This window comes from Notolepis coatsorum (genome assembly GCF_963971535.1).
Source record: "Notolepis coatsorum genome assembly, chromosome: 3".
Classification (NCBI taxonomy): Eukaryota; Metazoa; Chordata; class Actinopteri; order Aulopiformes; family Paralepididae; genus Notolepis; species Notolepis coatsorum.
The window spans coordinates 205,642,630-205,667,442 of NC_140167.1; the positions used below are offsets into that span (position 1 = coordinate 205,642,630).

General features: G+C 46.1%; 1 protein-coding gene across 1 annotated transcript in view; it reads right to left on the reverse strand.

Moving 5' to 3' along the window:
• Positions 1-11,722: 11,722 nt before the first annotated feature.
• Positions 11,723-24,813, reverse strand: part of nphs2 (NPHS2 stomatin family member, podocin) — a gene marked incomplete at both ends in the record, with an annotated part of 15,881 nt that continues 2,790 nt past the window's right edge. The window contains 6 exons of the mRNA XM_084311522.1: positions 11,723-11,986; positions 15,420-15,498; positions 17,782-18,041; positions 19,481-19,563; positions 21,316-21,388; positions 24,148-24,251. Coding sequence (XP_084167648.1) covers positions 11,723-11,986; positions 15,420-15,498; positions 17,782-18,041; positions 19,481-19,563; positions 21,316-21,388; positions 24,148-24,251 — 863 coding nt within the window. The remainder of the gene's footprint in view (positions 11,987-15,419; positions 15,499-17,781; positions 18,042-19,480; positions 19,564-21,315; positions 21,389-24,147; positions 24,252-24,813) is intronic.

A 24,813-nucleotide genomic window follows, 5' to 3' on the forward strand; every position in this document is an offset into this window, starting at 1 on the left:
GGAAGAAACGGTCTACACCGCGGAGAGGCTAAATAGACGACTACAGGATCTAGAGGACCTGCCAGAGCAAGAAGAAGAGGGAGAGGAGGAGAGTCAAGCCCGACAGCAGCACAGAACTCCACAGGACCAGGAGGTCCAGTACAGCCCAGGCTCTACCCCCGCGGCTCTGCGCTACAGACCCCCGACTCAATTCACGGGTGAGCTTGACGCACGACCAGCCCCGAGGAATAGCACCTGGATACGCGGGCCATGGTACCCAGCAGGTACCAGCCCACCAAGAGGCGTAAGAGGAGACTCGCCTAGGAGGCCTCTCTTCCAACGCTCACCGATGTGCCAGCCATCCATGGCATCATACATTCTCCTCCGCTCCAAGCCGCAGTACACCTACCCCATCGCCAAGCTGATGGATAAATATGTGCACCTGCGTCAACCAGGCAATGTGAGCGGCGCGGCGCGCGAGCGGCGCGGGGCGCGGAGCGGGCCGTTTTGACGTGAGCGAGGAGTGGGTTTTAAAATGGGTCGGCGAGACGACCGGAGCGAGAGTTCTCCTCCGCTCCAAGCCGCTCAGGTCCGCTCCTCAGTGCGCACGGCACTGGTCTGGGAGGCGTCTACCAGACCAGACCAGATGGCACCGGTCCACAATGCACCTGTCCTCAGTGTCCGTCCTGTAAACAGAACTGCATGTGCTTACAAGAAATCCCACAACGTGAAAGCATGGCCGTGTTTGCGAAGTATTTTAAAAAAGTAACAGATAATAAGTTCCAATGTATCGTGAAAACAACTAACGATGATGGTGAGGAGACAGAATGTGCAGACTATATTACCGTCGGAAGAGATTCTTCTTGGAATCTAAAGAGACACATTAGGAGGAAGCATGACCACATATTTCGCGAACATAATGAGAAGAAATCCAAAGGTTTGTTACTTGTCATTATTAGCCATTTTGAAATTGGTAGCCTTATTACAGCTTAATGTATTGTAGACCTAATATAAAGCATGCATTTATTATTTGTTTTAGATGCCCAGACGAAGCAGCAACAAAAAGAGAAACAGCGTGACTCGCTGCACAATTTCCTCACTGGAAAAAAGGCACCTAACGTGACACGTGAAAGAAAAAGGGAGCTGGATGAAGCGTTTTTTAAAATGATATCCATGGATTACGACCCCTTAAGTAAAGGAGAACGTGAAGGTATGAGACATTTTGCCGGCATGGCCGAACCAGGTTACACCCCGCCCTGCTACAATACTGTCCGGGACACACTTATGCCACATGCCATACAAGAGATGGAAGTCAAACTACGAGAGCTCATAGGAATGGGTGAAGGGTTCGTTCTTGCATCTGATATTTGGACAAGTAGAAGAGGCCACAGTTTCCTTGCTATTGTGGCAAGTTTTATCGACGGGACGTTCAAGGGCCACACGGTTCTGTTAGGCTGTGAGCACATAACAGGGTCTCACACTGCAGATCGCATATATCAAAAGTATGAAAGTGTGCTGAAAAATTGGAACATTCATCAACGCGTGATTCGTGTGGTGACAGACAGTGCCAGCAACATGGTCAAGGCATTTAACATCCTGCCTGACGCTGAAGGAGAAGAGGAGAAAGATGATGATGATGAAGTGGCACTGGTGGTGGAGGAAGGGGAGGAAATAGCGGAGGAGGAACCTGCGCTCTCGCAAAACCAAGTGGACGTGGTCACTAATACTGTAGAGGCTATGGTAAACCAGTACTTCACCGTATCAAGTTTACACCTGCGATGCCCAATTCATCTGCTTCAGTTAGCTATCAAAGACGCAGTTAACGAGCATGATGATATCAATCGCCTGCTAGTTAAAGTGGGAAAGCTAGTGAAAAGTGTGCGTAAGAGTTGTCTGAACACGGAGGAAACTGACTCTCTGGGTGTACGACCCACCACTGCTTGCCCGACGCGATGGAGCAGCCAGCTGCGCATGGTGGAGTCTGTCCTAAAGCTATTCAAAAAAGATGCATTGTGGCAGAGCAAACTTAAAACCACTGCCGCTATTCTCACACTTAATGACGTGCGTCGGCTCAATCACCTTGTTGAAGTATTGTCACCGCTGGCTGACCTCACAGACAACATGCAACGGGAGCTTGGGAATTTGGGCATGATTCTCCCGGCTGTAGGCGAGCTCAAATCCCTGCTTGTCAACAACAACGCTGCCCTTCCATTAGGAATAGCTTCTTTCGCGGAAACACTGTCCAATAACGTGTCCACTCGCTTCAGAATGTACTATGATGATAAACACCTCCTCTTCGCGTCGCTGTTAGATCCTCGTTTCAAAACAGAGTGGATAATCCGTGATGAGTTGGTTTGTAATAAACTTGGAGAAATACGCGACCTCCTCGTCAAAGAAACAGAGGAGATGACCGCAGCAGTCGCTGCTGGAGAGGCAGCAGGTCAACCCGAGTCAGACGGCGGAGAATCTGACGTGCCCGAAGAAATCAAGAGGCCTCGTATATTTGGATCATACTTCTCAGAGAATCAGCCCACGGGAGGAGGCAATGCGAAAACTGAAGTTGAAACCTACCTCTCGTCCCCAAGATCAAACCCTGACGATGTCAAAGATGTCATTGCATTTTGGAAACAAAATTCCAAGTCCCTTCCACGCCTGAGTAAAGTTGCCCGCAAAGTGTTCAGTATTCCCAGTGGCTCTGCGAGCACAGAGAGGGTGTTTTCCGCTGCTGGTTTGATGTCAAGAAATCACAGCATGAGTTTGAAGCCTCAGACATTGGCTAAACTCGTGTTCTTGAAAGTGAACTCAAAGATAATGTAGCTGCCGTGGCACTGCATGGCAGATATAGGCACATGAGCATTGTTTTATTTTGTTTAAAATGCACAAAGTGACAAAAACGAATAGCCTATAATATCCTACTTTATTGCAAAATGCAATAGGCCTGCCTAAAGTTAATGGCCATTATTTTTTATTTTATACATAAGAATGTAGCACTCTGTTTTAGATTTTATACATTTATATAAATGTAGCATATCCAACAGCACTTTTATATTGGTTGATTGTATTCGAGTTTTTCAAAGGCTATAGGGAACTTGCACATTTTCGTTTGTGTTTTACTGTGAGACACGTTGTAGACAGTTATGTCGAGTAAGTTATATTTTTATTTTCATAGGCATATTAGCTATGTGATTTCCTGAGTTCGTTTGATAACAAGCCTGTTGCATTAATTGTCTTCAGTGCATGCTAAGCCAAGGCCTTAGGCCTATTACGGCCTCCTCTGAGGCTCATGTCATACGCGTAATTTTGTATCCGTCTTATGCTGCCCTGGCTGTCAGTGATTATGTTCTACCTCAGATTGATTGGTTGATTTAATACTTTATTAACAGTATGCAAAAAGGTATAGGCCTACAGTGTAATTCAATTAGCTACGTCGGATAATACAAGGTACTGTATATGCCGAGGGCTGTGCATAATTAGTTTTTTCCGTCACTGCATTGAATGTCTTGGTGGTGCCCTGCCCATGGTGCAGTGGTAAATTAAAAAAAAATACCATATTCGGTTGATACATTTAAACTGGGTCTGTCTGTTTTCATTATTCTATGATATTTTAAATAACGAAATCAAGAATTTACGCATGCTCGAAACGAAGGCCTTCAGGAAATCCGATGTGTTTAATTAGCCAATTTCAGGAAAACAGCACTTTCTTTTATTTCCCCCGCTGTAATTTTTTTTCTGCTGAGCGGGGTGGAGCGAGGAGCGCTTGATGCCAAAATGAAGTTGAGCGCTGGCGGCGCGCTGAGCGGTGTGGCGGCGGGATCAACATGAGCAATTAGCGGAGCGGACCAAGCTTTAAAGAGCGAAGAGCGGATTTCTCACCCGCGCCGATCCGCTCACATGCCCTGGCGTCAACTACCTATCCCGCTCATAGACGGTGCCACCCCGACCCTGCTGATAGGCTCCGACCATGCAGACCTCATAGTCCCGATAGACCGGGTCCACACAGGGCCCAGAGGCTGTCCTGCAGCAGTCGAGACCCGCCTAGGATGGACATTACAAGGCCCCCTCGCTAAGTCTCTTAACCGAACAGCAGCCACTAGCTGCCTCCACTCCAGAGTGACAGAAGAAGACACCACCCTCCTACAGCATGTCGAGAGGCTATGGACACTAGAGACAATGCCCTTTAAGAACGAAAAGAAAGACATTCGTTCCAAGGAAGACATTTACGCCATAGCACTCCTCGAGCAAGGGACAAAGAGAGTCAAAGTCAACGGAGTGATGAGATACGCAACTCCACTCTTGAGGCGAGAGGGTATGCCTACCTTCCACGCCCCAAAAGAAGCGACGGAGCGGTATCTATTGAACACAGAGCGGCGCCTAGCCAGAGACCCCGCTCAGGAGACTGTGTACCGCGCTGAGATTAACAAGCTAATCACAGCGGGACACATAAAGAAAATTGACATTAAAGAGGCCGATCAGACGACCGAATCATGGTACGTGCCGCACCACAAAGTCCACCACAACGGCAAGGATCGTATTGTGTTCAACTGCAGCTACCAGATCGGATCACAAAATCTGAATAAAGAGCTCTTGCCCGGCCCAACACTCGGCCCCTCCCTACTAGGCGTGTTACTACGTTTCCGCCAGGACAAGGTGGCCATCAGCGGCGACATCAAAGGGATGTTCCTGCAGGTGAGACTAGTGGAGGAGGACAAGCCCCTGCTGCGGTTCCTATGGAGAGAGAGGATCGGGGATGAGCAACCAGCCATCTATCAATGGGAAGTCCTCCCTTTCGGAACCACATGCAGCCCATGCTGTGCTACGTTTGCACTGCAAAAACACGTCGCAGAGGACCCAGCAGCTGATGAAGAGGTCCGACAAAGTGTAGGAAATAGTTTCTACGTGGACAACTGTCTGCAAAGCGTCTCGACGCCAGAAGAAGCCGAGGCCCTTCTACTCAAGCTCCGCGCCTCCCTGATCAAAGGCGGCTTTGATCTCAGGCAGTGGGCCAGCAGCGACCCGCAAGTATTGCGCAGCCTCTCCCCCGAGGACAAGGCAGCAAGCAGCGAGACCTGGATGGCGACCATCCCAGGAGAAGCCCAAGAAATGACATTAGGACTAGTCTGGCGCTTCAAAACAGACTCGCTCCATTATAAACACACACCCCTGACCAAGGAGCCGGGAAGGTCGACTGCACTACCGACCACCAGACGGGGTGTATACAGAACACTCGCCAGACAATATGACCCGTTGGGATGTATTCTACCTTACACCACCAGGGCAAAGATGATTGTAAGAGCGTTATGGGACAAGGACCAGGGCTGGGACGACCCCATACCCGAACACCTTGCATCCACATGGAGAGAGTGGGAGACGGAACTCAGCTCACTCCCAGGTGTCAACATACGCCGCAGCTACTTCCCACCCACAGTGAGGCCGGAGACGTGCCAGATGGACCTGCACGTCTTCAGCGACGCCTCCGAAGTAGCCTACGGTTCGGTGGCCTACTTGCGTGCCCGAGAGGAGGGAGGAGAAATACATACTGCCTTCATCCTGGCTCGCTCAAGAATAGCCCCACGAAAGCAACAATCTATCCCGCGTCTAGAGCTCTGCGCAGCCCTAGCAGGAGCGCAACTCGCCACGTTAATCCAACGTGAACTCACCATTCCGGTGCAAAGAACAATCTTGTGGTCAGACTCCACGACAGTACTCACATGGATCCGGTCTGATTCGTGCAGATACAAGGTCTTCGTGGGAGTCAGAGTCACAGAGATTCAAGATTTAACAGAAGTAGCAAGCTGGAGGTATGTGGACACAAAACACAACCCAGCTGACGTCATCACCCGGGGAATGTCCCTGGATGACCTCACCCGTCACAACCTATACAGTGACGGGCCAGAGTTCCTCAAGCTCCCGGAATAAGAGTGGCCTACACCCACCCCACGGGAAGCGAGTAAAGAGGAGGCAGAAAACAAGAAATCTATGTTCTGTGGATTGAACACACTCGTCTCCACAGACCCCGACATAGACGATTGCCTCACCCTAGAGAGTGCGCAGCTAAAGACATTCCTGTGGCACCACCCAGAGGTTCAGCTCACTACTGACATTACTGCAGCTGACTACGAAGAAGCAGAACTTCTTCTACTACAACGAGCCCAGAGAGACTCGTTCCCCGATGAGCTAGACTGTCTACAGGGAGCAAAGCCCGTCCCATCAGACAGCAGACTGCTCCACCTAGCCCCCGAGAGAGACGCCCATGGTCTCATCAGAGTGGGTGGTCGTCTGCGGAGAGCTCCAGACTTACCGGATGACGTCAAGTACCCGATAGTCTTAAACAGCCGACACAAGGTCACAGAGCTGATCATAAAGAAATACGACGAGGATGTGCATCACGCCGGGGCAGAGAGAGTCTTCGCGGAGATCAGACGTCGTTATTGGATACTGCAAGGGAGAGAAGCAGTGCGGTGCTTCCAGCGAACCTGTCTAGAATGTCGTAAGTGGCGAGCGCAGCCCAGTATACCCCGGATGGCTGACCTACCTCCCTGTCGCCTCCGACTCGGCGACAAGCCTTTTCACTCCACCGGTATGGACTGTTTCGGCCCGCTGTATATAAAGAAAGGAAGAGGAACCGAGAAGCGGTGGGGTATTGTATTCAAATGCATGACCACCCGAGCGATGCATATAGAACTCCTTCCAACCATGAGCACAGACTCATTCCTTATGGCCTTCCGAAGATTCACATCGCGGAAAGGTAAACCGTCTATATTGTTGTCTGATCACGGGACAAACTTCAAAGGCGGAGAAAGAGAGCTGAGAGAGAGCTTCCAAGCTATGGGCCCAGAACTTAAGACCCACCTCGCTCCATACCAGATTGACTTCCAGTTTAATCCCCCGAACGCACCTCACTTCGGTGGAACTTGGGAACGAGAAGTACGTTCAATAAAGACAGCCCTGTATGCCATGCTTGGGGCCCAGACCGTGGCGGAAGAAGTCTTAATGACAGTCCTCACGGAGATCGAGGGAGTATTGAACTCAAAGCCCCTCGGTTACGTCTCAAGTGATGTAGCAGATGTCGACCCAGTCACCCCCAACACACTCTTGATGGGGCGGCTGGACCCCGCGCTACCACAGACAATGTACAGGCCTGAAGAAGCGAACGGCCGAAGAATGTGGAGGTACAGTCAAGTATTGGCTGACAAGTTTTGGAACAGCTTCCTACTCCACTATCTACCGTCTCTACAGACCCGCCAGAAATGGGTGAAAGAGAGAGACAATTTGACAGAAGGAACAGTCGTCATGATTATCGACCAGTCACTACCCCGAGCTATGTGGCCGGCTGGCCGCGTAAGCAAAGTGATCACCGGTGCCGACGGAAAGGTCCGAGCAGCCGAAGTGCTCGTCCAAGGGCGGATCTACACACGACCCGTGGCGAGGCTAATAGAACTGCCAAGGCTCCCCGATACTATCGATGACGACCATGACCCCATGACTTTGTGAACTGACCGACCCCTCACAACAGACATTGAGTAGTGGACAGTGCGGTTAATCTGTCTCTGCTTAGCTAATTAGGTGGGACTAATTAGGGGGCGGCTGTTACAAAGGATCAGATTAAACCGAATATATATATTTATTTATTGATATATATTGCATAGTATTTGTATATCGTTTGATATCCCTTGTATATTCCTTGTACATATACACGGAATATCCCTTTAGCCCAGACCATAATATTTCATTCTCCTATTGGACAGCGGTCCACCGGCGCCAGGGACCGGCCTCCGGAGTCAGGTTCAAAGGCACCGTCAAGACGTGTCTGGACATGCCCGGCCTTGCCCAGGGATACGCGACAGAAATGAGATTGGCACTAGTTTGTTCACCGTGCGTATAAATACGGCGCAGGTGAATACAGAAGCCCCTTAGCCCCTTAGTATGTTACCCAATAAGTTGAAGCCTCACCCACGATACAACGTGCGGTGAAGTATGGCCTGTTTGGCCCCAGAATAGAGCATTGAGACCGCGTGCGAATTAATAACTGAATTGTCAGAGTTTGGCGCTATACCGTCGAGTGCGACATATTTCTATTAAGTCATTAATAGTCTATTTGTGTATAGTGTATCGTGCGGTTAAAGTTCTACAGTGACCAGCATCTCCAACGCTTCCTCGTATTAGCTAGAGTTCTTATCCAGGCTGGGCTGACCACATGGCGCTTTCACCCGAGGAGACCTAGACGAGAACCGTATGGACATGTACACTGGATTAATCTACCCGACGACTACATAGCCCTTTGCGGCTGGAATATATTTGCTTTGGTCCTGTGATTTATGGAGCGGATAATCGCCGACGCCTGCACGTGTTGGATTTACCCCGCGAGGAGTCAAGTCGAGACGGCGCCTCAGAGAGCCTGAGGCCGACTAGCTTTCTTCACTGTGGAGCTACAGTCTACGGAGAACAGCTGTATTCGTCTGTGGATCAAGAGGCTACTGCACCGGCTCCTGTACCTGGAGTCTCCTTAGTCATCGTTGACCAGACGTTCTACTACCGACAGATCTTCTACCCCTGCTGGCTTACAACCAGGGGGACCCTGCCAGTATCTCCCGCTATATTACTAGTGTACCATAGATATAATTCCCTAAGATTCAGGTCGTATCATTACCTCCTGCGTAACCAGAGAATGGACATTCATTATTGATTTGCCTACGCACATTCCTTTGCCTTACAAGTGCATTCAAAGAATAATGTAAAGTATATTATGTACCCTTTGCTCCATTAAATACTTGATTATACCTTTGTGTGGAACCGATTTCATTGTGGGAAGTGTTCATCATATTCATATATCGTGTACTGTATGGCCAGTAATTAAAGTACATAAAGCGGTAGTGGTTTAATGATACCATACTTATCAATACAGTCAGGGAATTGTACCCCTCAGTTACACACGCTATGCATCAAATATATAGGTCCACGGAGAGGCACCTCCAAACTGCTATGGAATATGGGGCATCTCTCTCTTTACCTAATATTTTGATTCTATCCTGACATTTTTCAGTTGGAAGGGCAGTCTATATGCGTAACGGTAAAAAAAAAAATAAAAAATTAAATTATTTTCAAAAAGGGCACTTTTTTGATGAGGCTCAAAAAGGCAGGTGCTCAAGCACCCCTTGGCCTCTATGTGTGCACGTGCCTGTTAGTGACATCATAACAGTTACAACATGGACACTGTGACGTGATGACCCTTCCTTCTTTTATAGTTTCCTTGCCGACTCTTAACATTTACATTTACATTTAGTCATTTAGCTGACTCTTTTATCCAAAGCGACTTACAAGTTCTGTACGACAAGTCATCATGAAGGGCACAACTCTATCAGCTCAGCAACAATGTTCATCAAAGTGTTGAGTGCTACAGTGTAGGTTAGTTTATTAGGACTCAATCAGCGGCAGACCCGAGGATAGTCGGGTTAACTTGCCAACCGCTCAGTGCCAGACCCGAGTATAGTCGGGTTTTCATCGTTATTTATTTTATTCTATATTTCTATTAATTTCTCTCACACGGACCTCAGGGTTACCATAGGGAACCACTCTGAGATCGCTAGAGTGCAATACCGGCCGCATCCAGGCAGTATCGCCCACCCTTCGAAACCTTTTTTCACACACAGTGTTACATTCAAATGTCTCCGGGCGCAGTTTTCTTGGTCAGGTGAGTCTAGCGGTTCACTCGATGACATTGGAACGCGTCCAATGCCCCCGATGCATGTGTTGTGGTGGATTATGTTGGCGACACGATGGACACCAATACTGGAAATCGCGATCAGACAATTGGAATATTCTTTTTGGGGTACCTCCTAGTGATGGTAAGGACTATATGACATCAATCCTGCTTTGATCCAACCATGATTTCACATTGATCATTGCGACCATGTGTAACGTACTCCAGAACGTATGCCGTTGGTGACGATCAAAGCATCAAACCCCCCCCCCCCCCTTTCATGCATTCATGATGAAACATAATACCTATTATATACATTTGATTTGGAAATAGTAGCGTGTCTAGGCGAGTTTTATGGAATTAACCAGGATCACTCTGAAATTAGGGATGCTCGATATTGGCTTTTTTACCGATAACGATATACCAATATTGTCCAACTCTTAATTTACGATACCGATATCAACCGATACCGATATATGCAGGGTTTCCCCCCCCAAAAAATTTAATAATTTCAGGTAATTAACATTGCATATCTCTTGTTGTGGAATTAACACAACATTATGCATACTTTTGACAATAAATAAAATCAGAATTTGTTCTTACTTGCTTGCCTGGGTAAATAAAGGTTATAGAAATGTAAAAAAATATATATATATTTGAAAACAGATACTGATATTTTCCGATATCACATTTTAATGCCGATATCGGCCGATAATATCGGACATCCCTACTCTGAAACTATACTTATATTCACCGCGGTATAACACGCAAATGAAAAAAAATTATAATTTTTCGCATATTGAACGATGGAGTGGTGGCGCAGTAGGAACTAAGATGCTCTAGGCCGCCGGCGCTGAATCAGTTAAGGGCACGCCCGCCATCAATACCAAACAAATCAATCAAACAAATGTATTTCTAAGGATAAAGGCAAAATATAATAATAGCTATTACTATAATATTGCTATTGTATATTACAACAAAGGACTTCTATATATTGATGTTGCAGTGCATAAGAAAACGCCAGATCCCCCAGCGCCAGCAGCAGCGACAGCAGGAGCTTCAGAGAAGACCAGGCCTAAATCCAAACCCTCCACCGCCCCCAAGAAGATCAAGAAACGCTGATCTCACAACAATATTCACAGAGGACAGCACTACATGGAACGGGACAGTATTAATAATAACATCCATTATTTTCAAGTTAATGTGGAGTGAACGGCTGGTCATCACTTTGAACTGTTTATTTATTTTGTGTGTGTGTGTTGTATTGCTTGATATTGATGTTTAAAATGGCTTATGCAGAGGAACCTATGCAAAACTAATATTGGCATCAAATTATAACAATGTCTGTATTGTTTATTTTACAATTCCAATGTATATAATTCACAGAGTTTTGTCATCACTTCACAGAACTGTACAAACACAATAATAATAATAAAAGTATTTCAACCCTGCCCTATTTTCAGAAAATCCGCCTAAAAATACATACCTAAGTAAATGGAAGATTGCTCCACTTCTACAATGTCCATTTGCATGCTCTTGGTATCTAGGGACATATATGGACCTCAGTGAATGTATTCCCAGTGTCAGAAATGGTGTCTGTTACTAGGCTTGAGTAAATTGTGATGAAACAAAGGAGAATATAAATTATGATTTTTCTTTGCATCTTTGACGGTGAATAACACCATGCTAAAAATCAGACATGAAAAACTGCCACTGAGCTCGTTCAGCACCTTCTTGAGATCACGTGTACAAACAATCTAAGCAAATGAATAAAGGGAAGATGATTAAACATGAATACATTTCCTGAACTGATATTTCACTAATAACACTTTAACCTATTGGTAAACAAACATATTGCTGAAAATATACACAGACTGCTGTTTTGACATGATTAGGGTCTTTACTCTTGACTACATTTGGAGAGAAAAAAACCGCAACATTAAACCATACAGTCTGTAGACATGGATTTATGACGTGATGTCATTTTGGGTCTTGTACCGGACCCGTCTGGCTTAAGAGGTTAAAATCATCTATCATCTCCCTCTTTTACATCATGGGGGAGTCTGACCCTCGCTCCTCCTCCTTGGCCCCGTCTCCCACAGGTGGTGGTGGTGGTGGGAGGGGTGACAGGTCAGGGGGAAGGGTGAGGAGGTCAGAGGGCATGGTGAGGACCACGGCTGGGCGCTCGGTGCGGAGCAGGTGGAGCAGCTGGAGCAGGCGCAGCTGGACAGCGGCAGGCGAGCCGGAGAGCGAGTCCAGAGAGACCCTCAGAGCCTCACAGGCGGCCCTCTCCCCCTCCGCAGCGATCACCTGGAGGGAGGGGAGAGGAGCGCTGGCAGTTACACCTCCAATTCAAGTGTTGTTTTATTTGTCACATTATATATGTACATTACAGTGAAATGCTTGGTTCTGTATGAGCCCCCTGAGATTGTGTTTCATACAGTAAAAAAAAGTTAAAAGAATAAACACCAAACACTATACAAAATATACAATATACAAACTAAAGTACAAAATGCAAACAAAATGCTAAAATTAGGTAAGGTGTTATTTGTACAGCACCCTTCCCAGCACGAATGCACAGAGTGCTTCACAAGTTTAAAAACTAAAAAGAAAAGGAACAGGTACATTAATAAAAAACATACAATGTAAAAACAGTGTAAAAACAGTGCTTCACCAGTTTAAAAAAACAAAAGAACAGGTACAGTACATTAATAAAAAACATACAATGTAAAAACAGGCACGGACAAAAACAGAAGACACTAAATCACGTGTGTACGGAGCCGTACGGCAACCTGAACAGGTGGGGTTTTAGCTGCCCCTGAGTCCACTGAGGGGGGGGGGGGGGGGGGGGGGGGGGGCTCTCAAGACCTGGGGAGCTCATTCCAGAGCCTGGGGGCCACTGCTTCAAATGCTCGGTCCCCCTTAGTCTTTAGCCTGGTTCACCACCAGGAGGCCTGATCAGAAGACCTCAGGGCTGGTTCACCACCAGGAGGCCTGATCAGAAGACCTCAGGGCTGGTTCACCACCAGGAGACCTGATCAGAAGACCTCAGGGCTGGTTCACCACCAGGAGGCCTGATCAGAAGACCTCAGGGCTGGTTCACCACCAGGAGGCCTGATCAGAAGACCTCAGGGCTGGTTCACCACCAGGAGGCCTGATCAGAAGACCTCAGGGCTGGTTCACCACCAGGAGACCTGATCAGAAGACCTCAGGGCTGGTTCACCACCAGGAGACCTGATCAGAAGACCTCAGGGCTGGTTCACCACCAGGAGGCCTGATCAGAAGACCTCAGGGCTGGTTCACCACCAGGAGGCCTGATCAGAAGACCTCAGGGCTGGTTCACCACCAGGAGGCCTGATCAGAAGACCTCAGGGCTGGTTCACCACCAGGAGACCTGATCAGAAGACCTCAGGGCTGGTTCACCACCAGGAGGCCTGATCAGAAGACCTCAGGGCTGGTTCACCACCAGGAGACCTGATCAGAAGACCTCAGGGCTGGTTCACCACCAGGAGGCCTGATCAGAAGACCTCAGGGCTGGTTCACCACCAGGAGGCCTGATCAGAAGACCTCAGGGCTGGTTCACCACCAGGAGGCCTGATCAGAAGACCTCAGGGCTGGTTCACCACCAGGAGGCCTGATCAGAAGACCTCAGGGCTGGTTCACCACCAGGAGGCCTGATCAGAAGACCTCAGGGCTGGTTCACCTCCAGGAGGCCTGATCAGAAGACCTCAGGGCTGGTTCACCACCAGGAGGCCTGATCAGAAGACCTCAGGGCTGGTTCACCTCCAGGAGGCCTGATCAGAGGATCTCAGGGACCGGCTGGAGTTATAGGGGTGTATGAGGTCCGAGATGTACATGGGGGCTTGACTGAACTGCTCTATATGTAAAAACCAGGACCTTGAATTGAATCCTGAACTGGACAGGAAGCCAGTGCAGGGAGGCCAGGACTGGTGTGATGTGGGAGGACCTCAGGACCTGGTAACCTAGGACCAGTTGTAGCCGGTCCACTGAGGCTTTGCTCCGGCACGTAAATAAAGAATTGATGAAATAAAAGCATGAATAGCCATTTCTAGCTCTGCATGCGATAAAATAGCCCAGAGTTTGGCTATAATCCTGAGGTGGGAAAAAAAGGGTCAGGGATTTTACGTGCTTCTCGAGTAGCATGGACTGGTCAAATGTTACGTCAAGATTTTTTATATTTGCGTGAACATTTCCCCTGAGCGGTCCCAAGAGATCTGTTACCCTAGAGGCCATTTTTTCCGCAGCTATAATTACAATTTCTGTCTTTGCCGCATTAAGCTGGAGGAAGCTACTGGACATCCACTCCTCAATGGCAGACAGACACTCCTGCTGCTGAGGATAATAATAATAATAACTTTATTTGTATAGCACTTTTCATACAGAGAAATTGCCGTTCAAAGTGTTTCACAGCAGTAAAAAATACAGGTATAAGCGAGCATAAAAAAGATAGAGAGGTAGCAAGGTAAGGTAAATCACAGTTCTTCACATTAGGATCTAGCATCCCAATAGGCCTCTCTGTTTACGGTTTCATTCAGTAATAAAAATAATAAAATAGAATAGAAGAAAAGTGTGGGTTGATTCAATAAAAAAATAGGCTAAAAATAATAAAATAGAACAGACAGTAAAAAGTGTGATAAATTAGTTAAATAAAAATATAACAACAGAGCAGTGCATCGCTCTCAACACTTTGGGCTAGATCCACAAAGAATGGATTGCACGGAGCAAGTTGCACCCCTACTTAAAATTCATTATGAATTAAAAATGGGGGACCCTGATGTAAACAAGACGAAAGTCTTTCTCTGGTCTGCATTCCCTTAACAATTGTTTGTATTGAGCCGTACTGTATTTGTACCCCATTCTGCAATCTGTTAATACAATTGTCATTCAATCAATCAATCAATCTGCACGGTGATTGATTGAATGAAAATTGTATTAACAGATTGCAGAATGGGTACAATACAGTACAGCTACATTGTTAAGGGGATGCAGACCAGAGAAAGACTTTCGTCTTGTTTACATCAGGGTCCCCCATTTTCAATTCATAATGAATTTTAAGTAGGGGTGCAACTTGCTCCGTGCAATCCATTCTTTGTGGATCTAGCCTTTTGAGTTTCTTTACAAAGTTCAGTTCTAAATTACTTTATAGAACAACAGAGCAGTGCGTCGCTCACAACTTAACAACAGAGCAGTGCATCGCTCTCAACTTTGAGTTTCTTTACAAAGTTCAGTTTTGAATTACAACAGAGCAGCGCTCTTAAAATTACAGTGCATAGGAGGTAGTGAGATAAAATGTAATGTAAAAAATTTAAAAATTTTGTCAGGATATCCCTGATGTTTCATTGAAATGCCTGAGCAAAGAGATGTTTTAAGTTGTCTTTTGAAGATATCTAAATAGATATCTAAATGACGGCAATGCTCCATCATTAGCATCATTAGCTCCGCAAATGCGGAGCTAATGATGCTAATGATGGAGCATCGCCGTCGGTTGTGTGATAGTAAAGGGCTAACCTTCTGTATTGTCACAGTGAAAGTTAACCGGCTGTCGTGTGGCAGTGAAAGGGTTGTTGCATGCACCTAAACTGTTTGTGTATCGATACTTGGCACCCGTGTAGCGATATAATATTGCAACGTAAAATATTGCAATATTATGCAGCATTGACCCCCCCCCCCCCCCCCGGGCCCCCACCATACACATAAAATAACTACATCAGAGGCTCCTTACTTTGATGTGGGCTTGTCTCCTGGCTTCAGCTTCAGCAGACAGACTCTGTTTCAACTCCAAAGGAAGACACAGGTCCTCTCTGAAAGGCACAATTACATACAAAATCGACTAAATGAAGAGAAAACGATAGTAAAGAATTTCTTGGTATCATCCTAAATGATCTTGCATTTTAGGGGAACTATCTTATAAATGGCCTTTTTGAGTGTTTAGCATTGTTTCCTAGCTATGTGAACTTATATTAATATGATCTATGTCTCAAAATTCTCATATTGGCGCATTCTTCCAATTCTCCTCTCACAATATTCACCCTCACTGAACTGAGTCATTTGAAAATGTGCCTATATGTGATGTCAGAGAGACACCGCTGCATGTTAATGTTCAGGCGCCGACGCCGCTGCGCAGTGGTTTAGGAGCCCAGGCTCAAAACAGCTCGAGATCTTGAGGTAGAAAAATGCTGTTTTTGAGGACTTGATTAGAAATACAAAACAATGAATAAAAAAAATAAAAAATTACAGAGGTGTTCCATAGACTCACAGGAATTGTGTAAAAGTGCCCAAATAGTGAAAGAAATAGTAAAATAGTTCCCCTTTAAGGGTGTAAAAACTGAACTAATACATTTTTGTTGGGTTTTAAATTGCATTATTTCTATTACTCCTGTTTAATTTGTATTGAACCGTGGTCAAAATATTAGACTTTTATGATGTATAAAATCGTTGCCTTAAGGGCGGCTGGGTGGCGCAGCGGACTAAGCGCTCGTCACCAACGCAAGAGACACTGGTATCGAATCCGGCTGTCAGCGTTGCCTCCGGCTTGGCCGGCCGTCATACTGGCTCAATTGGCAGAGTCAGCGGGAGGGAAGCCGGTGGGGTGGTAATCTGGTCGTTGTAAACAGCGACTCCTACAGGTCGGTCAGGGCGCCTGCACAGCGAGGAAGGGAGATGGTGAGGGTAGTGTGAGCCTCCCACACGCTACACCTCGCCAATGAGAGTCCGCGCTGGCAGGTGAAAAGAAGTGTGATAGTATCTATCAACCCTCCCTAGACCGACCAGTGGGGGGCATATGTGAGCAATGACCAGGAAGGGGAGGGGGGAATTGGCATGACGACTAAATTGGGATGGGAGAAAAACACAGTAAAACAGGAGGAGAAAAAGTGGACAAAAAAAAATAATCACACCACATGTGGGCCCTCTTGAAGACGATTTGCCCACCCGCACTTTGGCGACCACTAGTGGCTCAGTGTGCATATTTTGTAATACAATATATATATCGAATTAAAGCCCCATTTGATAGCCCTTTCAGGTGACAAAATCCGTTCAGCGGTTCTCGAGTTACATGCCGATATTTGAGGCTTGCGCAAAGTACACGGTATTGCGCAAATACTACTCCAGACTCTTGGGGCTCTAGTTCCATTTGGCGATCTCGAAAATGATTGGACAGGGTTGTAGCCAATGAGTGTGGCTTTCCAATGATACCCCACCTCGGGATGTACGAATCAGGGATCTAGGTGAAAAGTTATGAGCGAAAACAGGAAGAGAAAAAACGCCGAATGAATTGAAGTCTATGAGAAAACAGAGCTTTTCTTTTGTACACAGTTTACCAAAATCACTCCTAATCACTAATTTCTGAACGGATCTTGGACATGTACTACATAAAACTTCTGGCTATGGATCTCGGGAGTTTTTTTAAGCCATATGAATTTCTGGGGAAATACTACTTCTGGACTACTGACTACTACAGAAAAACTTGAGTAACACGTTTTTCTACAACTCAAGTTCAGACCTATGTTACTCTATTTCGTTAGCACTAAGGTGAGTTTTCCTTATTGTACCAGAAACTTCAGAATGTCATCTTTCAAAAGAGACCAGACTCATGCATGTGGTATAAGTATAAGTGTAGTATTTTGGTTTGCAAAAAAAATATGCAGTCCTCAAAAACGAAAACTAAAATGGCCTGTTCATAATTGACTCGAAATGGATTGGATTTGATTGGATTTCACAGGGTAGCCAATGTTAACAAGTTACCTTGAGTAAGCCTGTCAGATAATTTTCCTTTTCTTTTCTTCTTTAAGAAAATCCCTTGACTTGTAGAGGGAAAATATGCTTTTTGGAATTTTCTCAACCCACCATAACTCAAAATACAGGTCTGTTGTATTCCAATGTTTACAAACATTCCACATAGTTATCAAAGCTTTCACAGCCATAAAATGCTGGAACAGTGCCGTACAGTACATCATCAGGCTCACACATTCAATTTGAGCATGAAGAGAAAATCCTCCAATATCATAATTTGGTTCGCCTGTGACGAGGAAGCCCTTCCCATTTGCATGTGGACCGTGAACGGGACCCGTGTGATGTGAACCTACATCTCGGCTCGTTCCACTCTGATGCCCCACTGGCAGGCGACAGAATCGATGGCCACCTGGATCTCCTGGCCTATCGTCCTCCTGTGCAGCAGGATGTGTGTGAAGGTGTGGTGGGCCAACACGTGCCTGTCGGACCCCTGGACCAGCTTCTGGAGTGCTGTGGTCACGTTGGACAGGGTCGTGCTGCACAGGGCTACGTTCTCTATGCGGTAGTAACACACCGCACTCACCTCTGTGCTCACCAGGTCCTTGGTCACCACCTGTAGGTACATATGTCGTCTTGTATTCCACTAGCCCCTTTCGTGACTGTGATGCAACCCTTGGTTGAATATACGCAGTCACTGATTCGACCGTAGTAGCCAGGTTAATGTGCACCATCAAGCACTGGTTAAAGACGAGCGGTGGGTCCAAAATATATCACATAGACATTTCAAAGGTATTCACCGTTGCATTAGGGTTTCACACACACACACACGGCGGGGTTTGAAAGCTCGACGTTGCTAATAAACATTTTAAATAATTTTTATAAACGAGTAAAAAAATCACTGAGCTAGCCTTGGCTAAAATGGCTGCTTCCGCATTTTGACGCAGGAGCGCTGTGATTGCTGGCTGCTTTGTCATGTGCCTGGTGCGCCCAGCAATCACAGCGCTCCATTTTAGCGAAGGCTAGCTCAGTGATTTTTTACTCGTTTATAAAAATTATTTAAAATGTTTATTAGCAACGCCGAGCTTTCAAACCTCGCCGCGCGCGTGTGTGAAACCCTAATGCAACGGTGAATACCTTTGAAATGTCTATGTGATATATTTTGGACCCACCGCTCGTCTTTAACCAGTGCTTGATGGTGCACATTAACCTGGCTACTACGGTCGAATCAGTGACTGCGTATTCAACCAAGGGTTGCATCACAGTCACGAAAGGGGCTAGTATTCGACAGGCTTTTGTCACAATCGGCTCCTCATACATATGTACACGTGCACAACACACAGACACAGACACAGACACAGACACAGACACACACACACACACACACACACACACACACACACACACACACACACACACACACACACACACACACACACACACACACACACACACACACACACACACACTACCGGCACCTGTAGGTACATATGTACACACACACACACACACACACACATTACGGGCACCTGTAGGTACATATGTACACGTGCACCACACACACACACACACACACACACACACACACACACATTACCGGCACCTGTAGGTACATATATACACGCGCACACACACACACACACACACACACACACACACACACACACATTACCGGCACCTGTAGGTACATGTACACGTGCACACACACACACACACATTACCGCCCACGCCATCCATAGCGCACACTTCTACACACACACGTATAGATGGTGTAGAAGTGACAACAATACAATTCTAAAGGGACACACGTTTATTTCCTGTTGCAATGTTACGGGAAATACATTTGGGTCCAAACGGCTCCAGAGCACTAGAATTCCAGTGAAAACGTCTATATACAGTAGAGACAGGAACACACATAGGCTACATTATACACACACTCTCCTGTCATATATACATATAGACCTGAAAGATTTATATATTTTACATGGCCAAAGGAATACCGTTTGAATATTTGATGTGTATTGTGGTTATGTGTCTCTCGTCAGGTGACTGTACCGTGTGAGGTGGAACGTTGAGCATTTTCAACCGGATGTCTACTTTCTGGCACACATCCAAGAAGGGTAGGTAGAAAATAAGTCCTGGAGAGAGTGAGAGAGAGGGAGGAGTGAGAGACACAGGTTTATGTATAGTAATTAAAGGCCCCATGAAATCAAAATAGATGTTTGTCATTTCCTGAAAACCGAGTATTTATTTGTTTAGTCATCCAGCACACACATTTTGTGTGCAATGAAATGTTTTCTAGAATGGCATCTACAGCACATTGTAACTGAGCTCGCACTCTGCCTCTAATCAAATTTAATTCAATGTTAGCTTGCTAGCGAATGTTGCGTAGTGCTGCTAACCTATGTTGCTAACATTAGCTTGCTAGCTAATGGGTCGACCATAATTCACATTCAGCACTAATGGCTACTGTAAATGCCAATCAATATCCCCAACAAGTCCCTCCCTACAGTAGCTTCCTGTTTTTACAGGAAACACATAAATATGTGGAATCAAATAGCCAATGGCCATATTCATGTAGAATATTGGTATGAATTGAGGAATTTTCAAAGTTTTCATGAAGGAATACAAATTTAATAAAAAGTATTTTGTTGAATGTTGTGACTCATACCCAGAACTTGGACTACAGTGAAAGACTACAATAACCTGGTCCCCCAGGCCTACAGTGAAAGACTACAATAACCTGGTCCCCCAGGCCTACAGTGAAAGACTACAATAACCTGGTCCCCCAGGCCTACAGTGAAAGACTACAATAACCTGGTCCCCCATGCCTACAGTGAAAGACTACAATAACCTGGTCCCCCAGGCCTACAGTGAAAGACTACAATAACCTGGTCCCCCAGGCCTACAGTGAAAGACTACAATAACCTGGTCCCCCAGGCCTACAGTGAAAGACTACAATAACCTGGTCCCCCAGGCCTACAGTGAAAGACTACAATAACCTGGTCCCCCATGCCTACAGTGAAAGACTACAATAACCTGGTCCCCCAGGCCTACAGTGAAAGACTACAATAACCTGGTCCCCCAGGCCTACAGTGAAAGACTACAATAACCTGGTCCCCCAGGCCTACAGTGAAAGACTACAATAACCTGGTCCCCCAGGCCTACAGTGAAAGACTACAATAACCTGGTCCCCCAGGCCTACAGTGAAAGACTACAATAACCTGGTCCCCCATGCCTACAGTGAAAGACTACAATAACCTGGTCCCCCATGCCTACAGTGAAAGACTACAATAACCTGGTCCCCCAGGCCTACAGTGAAAAACTACAATAACCTGGTCCCCCAGGCCTACAGTGAAAGACTACAATAACCTGGTCCCCCAGGCCTACAGTGAAAGACTACAATAACCTGGTCCCCCAGGCCTACAGTGAAAGACTACAATAACCTGGTCCCCCAGGCCTACAGTGAAAGACTACAATAACCTGGTCCCCCAGGCCTACAGTGAAAGACTACAATAACCTGGTCCCCCAGGCCTACAGTGAAAGACTACAATAACCTGGTCCCCCAGGCCTACAGTGAAAGACTACAATAACCTGGTCCCCCAGGCCTACAGTGAAAGACTACAATAACCTGGTCCCCCAGGCCTACAGTGAAAGACTACAATAACCTGGTCCCCCAGGCCTACAGTGAAAGACTACAATAACCTGGTCCCCCAGGCCTACAGTGAAAGACTACAATAACCTGGTCCCCCAGGCCTACAGTGAAAGACTACAATAACCTGGTCCCCCATGCCTACAGTGAAAGACTACAATAACCTGGTCCCCCAGGCCTACAGTGAAAGACTACAATAACCTGGTCCCCCATGCCTACAGTGAAAGACTACAATAACCTGGTCCCCCAGGTCGGCCTCTCAGCAGGTGACCCAGTCTGAAGATGACAGCTCGCTCGTGCTCCCTCACCACCTGTCAATAAAAACAAAAGCCGTTAATCAAAAACTCATATAACGGGAGGAGACTGATATCTAAGGGGGGAGGTAGAACCTTTGACCTTTGCGGTTACATGCTTGTCTCTCTAACCATCAGGCCAGCCTCTCGCCCATATACAGTACACAAAGGCTATCAGGATACTTTGAAAATAACTTTTATCATGGCTAGAATGTGATGATTGAAAGCCAATTAATTCCATCTATGTTTGGTATGAGATAAGATATTCCTTTATTGATCCCCTTGGCGAAATGCAGGCGTCATAGCAGCAGGGGGGGAGGTACATGTATGGGAATGGTAATAGTAGAAGACATAAATATAGGTAACACAATTATAGTACAGATAAAAATAAGCAGTGTAAACAATATAATGAGCTGAGAACAAGGGCTTCAAGATCTGCATCGAGAGGTGACTGCAAGGTCCCTCTAAGAAACTCTGCTTCTGCCCAATCTGCCTTCTCTTTCAAGGCCATCAAAGAGTGGAACAGGCTTCATAGTGACATAAAGAATTATATAAACTATGATAACTTTTGCTCTGTCACGAAAAAAATGCCTCCTGAGTCACCAATGTTGCCAACACTAGGTGGTGCTGTCTGACTTCCTTGTGTATAGATGATTACACAAGGGACTCAGTTACCTTTACTTTGTACTTTTGAATTCTGTGTTGTATTTTAACTTAAGCGTCAAAAATAGATGATTATGTTTGGCGCTGTGCTGTGTGTATGTGCATGTTATGTTCCTCTACAAGGTGCTGGAGAAGGTAGTTGCGGTGCAGCTCCAAGCACACCTCAGAGACAACAACATCTTCGAGAAGTTCCAGTCTGGGTTCCGCTCTGCGCACAGTACAGAGACAGCCCTGGTCAGGGTAACCAACGACCTTCTGATGGCGGCGGATGCTGGAACCCCATCCATTCTGGTCCTTTTCGACCTATCGGCAGCCTTCGACGCAGTGGATCATTCCATCCTACTGGACTGTCTCCATTCCAACGTCGCACTCCGCGACCTAGCCCTTGGCTTGTTCCAGTCCCTCTTGGCTGGTCGGACTGAGTGTGTCTCCCTTGGAGGCGCAACATCCTCTAACCACCCCGTCACCTGCGGTGTCCCCCAGGGATCCGTCCTTGGCCCCCTGCTGTTCACCCTGTACATGCTCCCCCTCGGCCGCATCATCAGCCGGCACGGTGTGTCGTTCCATTGTTACGCTGACGACACCCAGCTATATATCCGGATCACACCATCATCACCTTCACCACCCCCCACACTGACCGCTTGCCTGGAGGAGACTAAGGCGTGGATGAACCACAGGTTTCTCCAGGTCAACAGTTCCAAAACACAAGCCATGCTGATCGGTACCCCACACCAGGTCCGGTCATCCACCATCACCACCATCTCCTTCTCCGGTCAGGACATTCCCCTCTCCACCCTTGTCACCAACTTGGGCGTGAAAATGGACCCCCACCTCACATACGAAACACACATCAAACACCTCTGCAAGACCTCTTTCTTTCACCTCAGAAACATCACTAAACTCCGTTCCTCACTCACCCTGGCAGATTCCGAGAAACTCGTCCATGCCTTTGTTTCCTCCAGGCTGGACTATTGCAATGCACTCCTCATCGGGATCCCTAGTAAAAGCATTAAAAAACTGCAAACCATCCAGAATGTCGCTGCTAGGATCCTGATGAGGGTGCGCAAATACGATCACATCACCCCCACCCTCAGATCACTTCACTGGCTCCCCGTGGAACACAGGATTGAGTACAAGGTCTCCCTCCTCACTCACCAGTGCGGACACGGTGGTGCCCCTGCCTACCTCAAGGAACTCCTCACCCCCCAGTCCTCCTCACGCTCCCTCCGCTCCGGCACAGCCTACCTCCTCAAAGCCCCCAGGACTAAGCTGCACACCATGGGCGATCGAGCCTTCTGCTCTGCCGCACCCAGACTGTGGAATGCTCTCCCCATCCACCTGAGAGCACCACAATGCGTCGAGGCTTTTAAAAGGGGCCTAAAAACATAACATTTTTGCCTGAATTTTTCTTTTACTTTTATTTGTACTTCTATTCATTTTATTATTATTTTATTTTATTTTACTTTTATGTTCTTCCATTTCATTGGTTGTTTTGTTTTATTCATTTTAATAGTTTTATTCATTTAACTTTTTATCTTTATCTCCTGTAGCACTTTGAGATTCTCACAAATATAAAGTGCCGTACAAATTGAATCTATTATTATTATTATTATTATTATTATTATTATTATTATTATTATTATTATTATTATTATTATTATTATTATTATTATTATTATTATTATTATTATTATTATTATTATTATTATTATTATTATTCTACGTGTATGTGTTTCGCACTCTTTATGCTGTGTGTCCTGTGCATGTTGTGTGGCATTTTTACGTGTATATATATTTTGAACTCTGTTGCACTGTTGTGTTTTGGATAGACAGATGGAAATTAGCTTCTGCTAAATCCGGTGCAAACATATTTTCATGTAACAATGATTAATATAAATGCACATTGTCTATAAAAAAAAAGAATTAAATGAACTCTGAATATATATAATATATAATATAAGTAGGCAGTGTAATCAAAGGTGCACACATGTGTCCCCGATCAGTTATAGTATATGTTACGGTTAATGATAATATTATATTATGGCCAATGACACTTAGAATCTGAAAATATACTATGAGTAAGTAAAGTATACAGTATATAGGAAGGGCCTTACCTTCACACAGAACCAGATGGAGAGCGGCAGGAAGAGAAGGACCATGGTCAGTGAGAGCACCATCAGGACCCACTCACACACTCCCAGGCTCCTGGACTTCACACCTGGAGAGGGCAGCGCTGACGTCAGGACAGATCATTCATAATTCACTCAGTACGCTCAGACGCCGCGAGGTGAGGGTGTATTGTGTGTTTGTGTTCAGCAGTCCATCCATGTCCACGTTTCACCTGAAGTCAACGTTAAGATGATGCACTGAAGGCTCAGGTCCCGCAGTTAAAGGGTAACCCCCCCCCCCACCCACCCAACCCCACCCCACCTACCCAACCTCCTCCAATGTACAGTTTCTACGTGAAATGTATATATACACTCTTTTCTGGACTATTTTTGTATCACAAACAGTACTGTATTTGCAAATCTGGTATGTCATAATTAAATGTATAGATGTAGCAGTACTGACTATCTGTATGTCATATATGTTATGATGAATTGAAAATGGGGGACCCTGATGTAAACAAGACGAAAGTCTTTCTCTGGTCTGCATCCCCTTAACAATTGTATGTATTGAGCCGTACTGTACTGTACCCATTCTGCAATCTGTTAATAAACTTTTCAATCAATCAATCAATCAATCAAAGACTCTGTAATGCCGTCAGAAACGGTGGCCTT